The sequence below is a fragment of the Triticum aestivum genome, chromosome 7B (genome assembly GCF_018294505.1).
Source record: "Triticum aestivum cultivar Chinese Spring chromosome 7B, IWGSC CS RefSeq v2.1, whole genome shotgun sequence".
Classification (NCBI taxonomy): Eukaryota; Viridiplantae; Streptophyta; class Magnoliopsida; order Poales; family Poaceae; genus Triticum; species Triticum aestivum.
In genome coordinates this window covers 46,754,209-46,762,499 of record NC_057813.1, presented here as the reverse complement: position 1 = coordinate 46,762,499, position 8,291 = coordinate 46,754,209, and the positions used below count along the sequence as shown (strand labels likewise).

The window sequence follows — 8,291 nt, the reverse complement described above, 5'->3', positions numbered from 1 at the left end:
ACGAAGCTTTGTAGAAAGTTGTGAACAACATGTTTGCAAAGATTGTTTGATTTGCAGGATAGTTCTACAAATTTCAATCTAGCATTGAAACATTCCCAAGGAATAGAGTGGAGAGAGTAACCCAATAATTTGTCTTCACATTCCCTTGATTGAAAATCAACAAATGCAACAAACAAATAAATGGCTGAAGCCCAATCAACGTCACTTGTGACGCTCGTGCACCACGTGCCTCTCTCTTCCTCCTCCCCCACACTCTCTCACCCCGCCGCTCTGTTCTCCACTCTCTCTCTCTCTCTCTCTCTGCCCCCATAAAAAAATCGAGCTCCAGCAAACAACCACCACCCCAAGCTTCTTCCCTACCTTTCCCTTCCTGCCCCGACCCCGAGCCATTTCTTTCGCCACAGATATTCCCAAAGCATCTCCTTTCTTTCCCTGTTGCTCTCCTCCTCGGATTCCTCTTCCCCTGCCCCTCCCCCTCCTACTCTCCTCCTACCCGCCCGTATTATTCTTCCCTTCTCTCTCTCTGCTTTTCCCTCGTGCCCGATCTTCCCACCAGCACTCCAGCAGAGCGCCAGTTCTGCCAAGAAACACCTGTCCGGGGCCGGCATGCGCGCGGACGACGCCGAGAGGCCCGATTCTGCAGACGCCGGAGCGCAGAAGCCCGCCGAGCTCACCTCGCCTCATGTGGGTACCGCCCTCTGCCTCTCTGCCTCTTGCAAGATTCGATTTCGGGAGGGTGCGTCTTTACTAGCCTAGATGAATCTCGCCTTGTTCGGGGAATTCCATGGTTTCTGTCCTGAGCTGTGTTCCATCACGGCGCCAAGGGGACGGATTGAGCTGGAAGCAGCCGGAACCAGGCTGCGTGTTGGCTTTGCGCGCACGCGTTTGGTGCTTCCGTTTCTTAAAATCTGGAAGAAAGTCTCTTTGAATCGTTCAGCAGGACAGAGTGTCAAGCTCCCCGCGTTCGGTAGGAGATTTCTGGTGACAAGTGACAGGTTGTTGTTTGTCCGTCCATCGCATTTCTCCGTCGGTAGTACTAGTGCTACTACTACTCTGTAAGACTGTAGCTGTACTGGGTGTACACGCTGTGCCCAATCATTTGCTAGATAATCGTGATGATGAGATTTACTGCCACAGGGTGTCAGGGAGGGAGGTACTAATTTCAGGCCATTGTACTAGTGGAATACCTAGCAAACAGGAATAATTACTACTCCATGTGCATTGGAGCACTTGGTACCTGCAAAGATTTTTTTTTCCTCTCTGAGGCTGAAGTGAAACAAACATGGCCCTAATGCTGTGTTAAGTGAAGGGCATGTTGTTCTTGCAATGATCCATGTTGATTTGCTTACTTTGAAGTGCCTGCATTATGTCAATGATCGACCTGGCTGTATCGTGAGTGTTGCTTACTGCTGCCATGGGTTGCCGTCATTGGTTTGTGTAATGCTAGTGCTGAACCATCTGATTTCAGGTTATTTATCTATGTATATATGGCTTTGCTTATTTAATCAGCAGATAGTTATATGGATTTTACATTGCTGCATCACACTTTCTTGAGTAGTCAAGTCTGATGGTCTCGTGTTAACAATTTATGGGTCGCTAATGATTAGTAGAAATAATCAGTTCATTGAAGGTAGCATTGTTGATGTTACTAAGTTGAACATTTGTGTATGAACTAGATGCTTTACTAATCAATGCAGCTTATTCATATCTCCCAGTTACTATTCAAATTTCAGAGAATAATGGTACTAAACTAGACATGGTAGGGGCAACACAATATAACAATTACAAGTTACAACCAATGCTAGTAACAATAGGACTGTCTCCCCAAATTGGCTAATGGCAGTTATGGTCAAAATACCTGATAATCACATGTAGTAATTTTATTACATGTTATTTTTCATAAAATTCTTAGTTAAGGCTGAAGTGAACCAAACATGGCCCTAATGCTGTGCTAAGTGAAGGACATGTTCTTGCAATGATCCATGTTGATTGCATACTTTGGAGTGCCTGCACTATGTCAGTGTTGCTTACTACTGTCATCGATTGCCATCATTATGCAAAGTGGCGCTTTATCCTTTTCGTCAGAATTCTTTCCTATTGTTTCTGCTCTCAGTTATAGAGTGCGCCTACTTTACTTACATTCTTAGTTATACTAATGCGTTTTTGAACATACAGATGGAGAGTGTTTGCGAGAACACCACAACTGCTGATTTCAAGCAGAGTAACTTTGGAAATTTCCTTCCAAATGTTAGATCAGGCGGTTGGTCAGATATTGGAAGTCGCCAGTACATGGAAGATACCCATGTCTGTATTGCCGATCTAGCTAAAAACTTTGGTTATCCAACAGTGGATAAAGAAGTTGTTTCCTTTTATGGGGTATGTACATGCTTTCTCTTTTTCACTTTTTGCCCATTTTGACACATAAATCAACTATATTCAAATTTACAACTAGTGTATAACCCACAATTATAGCTAGACCGCAATTTCCCACATGAAAAGGATAAAACTATTGCAGATTTGATCCATGTACCCAATAATAGAAAATCTTGAGTTGTATTTGTGTACCAGGAAACTTGTATAAAGTATGTACAGACAGATCCTCTGTATCTTCAAGAACTATCCACAGTCAATCCTATGCTCGATCCTTGAACCTTGATCTACATTTCTGTCATGCCATCATCCAATAAAGTTCTCTTCATTGTTCTTGTACAGAATACAGTACAGACTGTGGTTCTCTGAGTGTAATTGTTGTACTGTAGTACTTGAAAGTACAGTTTTTATTTAACAGTGTAGAAGTGTAATGACATGTGATGATCATTTTAGTTGTTCTCTGTTTATATGAATCACGAGACATTGTGTTCCTGTAAGTAAGTTTTTGCACTTCTCATTTTCTAGGTCTTTGATGGGCATGGTGGAAAAGATGCTGCCCATTTTGTTTGCGATAATCTGCCAAGGGTCATTGTGGAAGATGCTGATTTTCCTCTGGAGCTTGAGAAAGTAGTGAGCAGATCCTTTGTGCAGATTGATAGTCAATTTGCTGATAAATGCTCTCACCAGAGAACTCTGTCGTCCGGCACAACGGCACTTACAGCAATGATTTTTGGAAGGTACTTTTCTGGCACATTTTTTAAAAACTCACTTTTCTGGCACATATAACTATGGGAGGTTCTCCTTTCTATATAACATGTTTGATTGAGCTGGTCATTAAAACCATATGTTACTCCCTCCGTCCCAAGATTCTTGTCTTAGATTTGTCTAAATACGGATGTATCAAGTCACATTTTAGTATTAGATACATCTGTATCTAGACAAATCTAAGACAAGAATCTTGGGACGGAGGGAGTACAATACAGTTCCTTTGCTTAGAAACTCTCATTGTTCAGCATGTATGATATGGGATGGAACACAAAGGACATATATATATGAACATACAATGATAATGCATCGTCAAATGACATTCATGATATTCTTGAAGTTTGAACTTTATACTGTTCTTTAGCTGCATGGTTTGCCTTGAGTGTTCTGCAAACTGCAACTATGATAAATTAGACAGATTCTGCATACTTTGAGTCTTCATCCCAAGCATATGACTTATATAAATGCATCTTTCTTTATCCCTGGAGATAGTTCTAAAGGCATAATATTGCAAAGGTCATCCTTCTTTTGATGTCAAAGCTTTTGCTGGTTTTCCATACCTGTAAATTTCACTGCACTGATCGACATTCATGTTGACCAATACTAATCGTTATTATGCCTGCTGCAGGTCCCTTCTGGTCGCTAACGCTGGCGACTGCAGGGCAGTACTTTCCCGGTGTGGTATCGCAATGGAGATGTCGATGGACCACAGGCCCTGCAGCCTCAGCGAAAAGCTGCGGGTCGAGTCGCTCGGTGGCTACGTGGACGACGGCTACCTGAACGGTCTGCTAGGAGTCACCAGAGCCCTCGGCGACTGGCACCTCGAGGGAATGAAAGAGGCCAGCAGGCCCGGGGGAGGCCCCCTGAGCGCCGAGCCGGAGATCAAGCTGACCACGCTGACCAAGGACGACGAGTTCCTGGTGATCGGCAGCGACGGGCTCTGGGACGTCTTCTCGAACCAGAACGCCGTGGACTTCGCCCGGCGGCGCCTCCAGGAGCACAACGACGTGAAGCTCTGCTGCAGGGAGATCGTTGAGGAGGCGATACGGCGGGGCGCCACGGACAACCTGACGGCGGTGCTGGTGTCCTTCCACCTTGTGGCACCTCCTCAGATCAGGGCAAGCCAGCCCCGCAGGGTGGCGCGGAGCATTTCGGCCGATGGGCTCAACAGCCTCAGGATACTCCTGGGGAGCCAATGACGGCGTTCTTCCCGCGCCGTGGTCGGGTGCCGGTGCCGGTACTTTCTGAGCTCTAATTGTATGTAGTCGTGTCGGTGCTTCACTGTTGTTGTTAGCTGTTGTTATGTTACCCCATTGTTGTTGAGGCAGTGGCTGTTATTCTTGTTGGTAATTAAGCCAACGAACATGTGAGCTCACGCTTGTGAGCATTTCTTAGCTGCTGGAAACTAGGCATGTCCTGGAGAAGAAGAGGTTGTGTGCCCTGTTGTATCATACATTTCCCTGTTTTCATCTGTAAATAAGATTGTCGGGGCAACTGAAATTCGATCATGTAACTCCATCGCCGTGAATGTGTCGTCGAATCGATGGTCTTTTCTGTGTCCCTTGTCTCATGAATTGTCAATTACCAGGTGTCAAAGCACACAAAAAAGTGTACAGAGCTGAACACAAAGGAGCAAAATATTGCCTGATAAGTGATAAGGGCTTGGAGAACAGAGCAACAACGCCAAACTGCACGTACATAAAACTAGTCCAACTTCTCTGCATGCAATTAAACAACCCCAATTCAAATGGTTTCCGGACACTTCTCTGCATGCAATTAAACGACCCCAATTCAAATGGTTTCCGGACAATTTTCTGGAGGGACGAGCGAGCAAATATATTACGCGTTTCCTGGGAGACATGCAGGCAACTTTCCAGGGGCAGATGTCCATTATTACTTGCTTGAGAACCACTTGACAGAGTTCTTAATCCCGTCCTCCCCGTGGCATTACGCGCCTAATCCAGGGGTCCGGCGTCCTAATAAACATGGCTCCATGGTTGGGGGTAGACACGCTGGTCCAAAGCATGGCAGGGAGTGCATAAACAATGGCCACATTCCTGCATTGGTACTTCAGGTTAGACCCTTGGCCGCAGACATGAGTACACCAATCACTGGGCGGGCCCGGGCTGGTGCCCTTAGCCAAAGCTCCGTGTCTGTGTAAGTGTGTGGTATATATGGTCTTCTCAGGGTCAAATGGTTCTTCAGACAGCAGAGTACACATCTCCTCACTGAGACTGAGCCACTGTTGTTCCATTCCACCTGAGCTGAGTTTGAAGGCTTGAAACAGCGTTCGTCTCCCAGCTCAACTCTTTCAAGGTCCTTACAGAGATACTGGACGCACAAGATGGCGAAGACATGCCTGCCGATGGCTGCGGCCACTGTGCTTCTGCTCTTGATGGTGGCCACGGCCCAGGGCATCAGGCTGGATGCGGTGAGCAAGGCGGCACTCAGCAACCCTGTGCTCAATGTAAGTGATTGCGGCTGTTGTTTCCGGTGTTTCTATGTGTCGTTGCGCGATGATCCGTGCTTCTGCTTATTTGGAACGGTTCTCTAACTTGTGTAAATTTCTTACATCGGTTACAGAAATCTGTGGAGAAAGGGGTGGTGATCAAGGCTGATGATGCTGAGCAATCATCAGGTGATGAAGTGGAGGAGGCCATCTCTGAAGAGAAAGAGAGGGCAGGCCACAGGATGCCTGAGATCCATGTGGACTACTATGGCCCCAGAGGTCATAACGCCAGGCACCACTGAGCAGATTTGTCCCTGGATTCTCCTTTTTTTTTTTCACATTCTTCTTTAGATGATCATGATGAGGCAGGATGCTGCTGTTTGGCAAGACCAAGACCTAGGATGTGATTCGTTTATTTTTATTTCTCATTTTTGCCCTGATGAAGAGAGGGGAAAACATAGCTGATGTACTACTAACTTGTTGACAACATATGATGAAAAAACTAGTGGAGTATAAATGACTGACTAGTGGAGCATGGCCGGAAATGCTGCAGTTTTTCTCGCCAAAGTACTCTGCTTTGTGCCTGGGCTACAACATTATTGAAACTACTACACCAAGATGGCACCCTTTTTTCTTTTCTTTTTGCAGGGACATCGAAATGGCACCATGAGTAGTAGCATGGTAGTATAACCGCAACTGCATTTTTACTTCAAGGGTTGAAAACCGTGGATGTACAGCGCCCAGGGAAGGAGATAGCCAAGGTCTGTTCGGGACCTGTGAAGAAGACCCTTGTCATCAACATGTCGGGTGCTCGAAATGTGGTGCAGACGCGTTTCCTGGCGGTCGGACTGTTCCTTTCCGTTCTGCTGGTGAACTCCAGGCAACTGATCGACCACATGAAGAAGGTTTGGAAGGTACGTGGGGAACTGGATGACCATGAGCTGGTTGCAGGGGAAGGGCGGAAGTTCATCCTAGAGTTCTCGGAGGATGGAGACAGGCAACACGTTATCAAGGGCGGGCCATGGCAATTCAAGGGCGATGCGTTCCTGGTCGTCGGCCTGGACAAGGAAGCTGATCCTGCGTCCGCAGTCTTTTCCCATATGCCGATGTGGGTTCAGTTCAGGGGAATCCCCTTCTACCTCCTCACCAAGGAGCTTGCTCGCAACCTGGGGGGCCAGGTTGGGCCGGTGGTGATGATCGATCCTCACTCGAGGGGCAACATCTGCGACAAGTTCCTCAGAGTGAGAGTGCAGCTGCCTTTGTACTCTGCTCTGCAGAAGGAGATTACGCTAGCTGATGAGATCACTGACGAAGAGGTTACTGTCCACCTAAGGTATGAAAGATTGCCAAATTTCTGTTTGTTCTGCGGATATATAGGGCATATGGAAGCAAGGTGTGATGTACCAATTGCTGAGAAGAAGTTGAAGTATAGTAAGGAACTCGGTGTATTCCCGGTCCACTTCGATGACCCTCGTACTTGGTTCCTGCCAGAGAAGATGGGGCAAAAACAGGGTTCCCAGTCATCACCCCCCTTGTGGCGTGCTCCCAAGCCTGCGAGCCACGACAAGACTGTGCTGACTGTAGTGGAATAGATGCGGGAAAGTGTTGCTCGCCTCTCAGTGGGTGACGCGATGGGAACTGACACAAACCTGAAGGTAACAGCGGCTACATCAAGCGAAATCCAGAACAAGGCAAACCTGAGAGCTGAGGAAATTGACACAAACAATGCGTCAGCTTCAAATGTGAATCCCCCCATTGTCTCCACCAACCTGAAGACGATCGACAACACCACCACTTTGTCCACCACCGAGAACAATATCACTGTTTCAGTGGACATGGTGGTGGGCAAGATGGCGGAACATGACACTGCGAAGAAGGTGCCTGATGGTTATAAGGAGATGGATGGGGCTGATGATGCTATGGCAGCGCTCGACCCCAAGGTCGTGGCGGAGTTTGGAACAGGGACTAGCGGCGACCCCAACAAGAAGCAGAAATTCAAGGACCTCCAGCAAGTTGTCCCTGGAAATACCATGATTCTCCCAGCTAAAACCATGGTGTCTGCTAATGACTCCATCGCTCCTCTTGTGTTCAACCCGGGTATGGGCAAACCGGGTTTGGGCGCTGCTAAGCTGGGACGCAAGGGGCATGGTCGTAACTCCAAGCATGTTTCTGTAGGGGATGGCAGAGCTAGCACCATTATAAAATCTGCTCTTGGAAAAAGGCAGCAGAGTCCAGTGCTTGAGAGTAAAATCTCAGAAGGAAATGTAATTCGAAAAAAGATGTGTAGTGGAGAGGAGAATCATATGATAGGACAAGACATGGGGCTGAAGGGTGGAAAGGCAGCAACCGATCCCGGGGCTATCGGTCAACTGACGGGCGCGTTAGGCGACGCCCGTCAGGAGCAATGAGTATCCTGAGTTGGAACTGTCGGGGCCTTGGGCAGCCCCGGACAGTTCAAGAGTTGGTATGCCTTGTGCATACCTATCGCCCTAAGATCGTCTTCTTGTCTGAAACAAGGCAATGCGAAGAGAAAGTGAAAAGAATAAGATACAGAATAGGTCTAAGGCACTGCCTTACCCATGACGGTAAGGGTAAAGGTGGTGGCATTGCTTTGTACTGGGATGATCAAATAAATATAAAATTGTTGTCGTATGGGCCTCGGTATTTTGATGTGCTTGTTTGTGATGATCCCCATGGCCCTCCGTGG

General features: G+C 47.1%; 1 protein-coding gene across 2 annotated transcripts; it reads left to right on the top strand.

Annotated features, from left to right (window-relative positions):
• The first annotated feature begins 304 nt into the window (after positions 1-304).
• LOC123159616 (probable protein phosphatase 2C 54) lies at positions 305-4,689 on the top strand. Of its 2 annotated transcripts, none has more exons than XM_044577432.1 (4): positions 305-688; positions 2,176-2,376; positions 2,896-3,107; positions 3,764-4,689. In XM_044577432.1, exons 1-4 carry the CDS (start codon positions 683-685, stop codon positions 4,332-4,334), a joined length of 990 nt encoding a protein of 329 aa, XP_044433367.1. In that variant the 5' UTR covers positions 305-682; the 3' UTR covers positions 4,335-4,689. The 2 variants fall into 2 exon arrangements, with proteins under 2 accessions (XP_044433367.1, XP_044433366.1); XM_044577431.1 differs by having other exon boundaries at positions 307-684.
• The last annotated feature ends 3,602 nt before the right edge of the window (positions 4,690-8,291 follow it).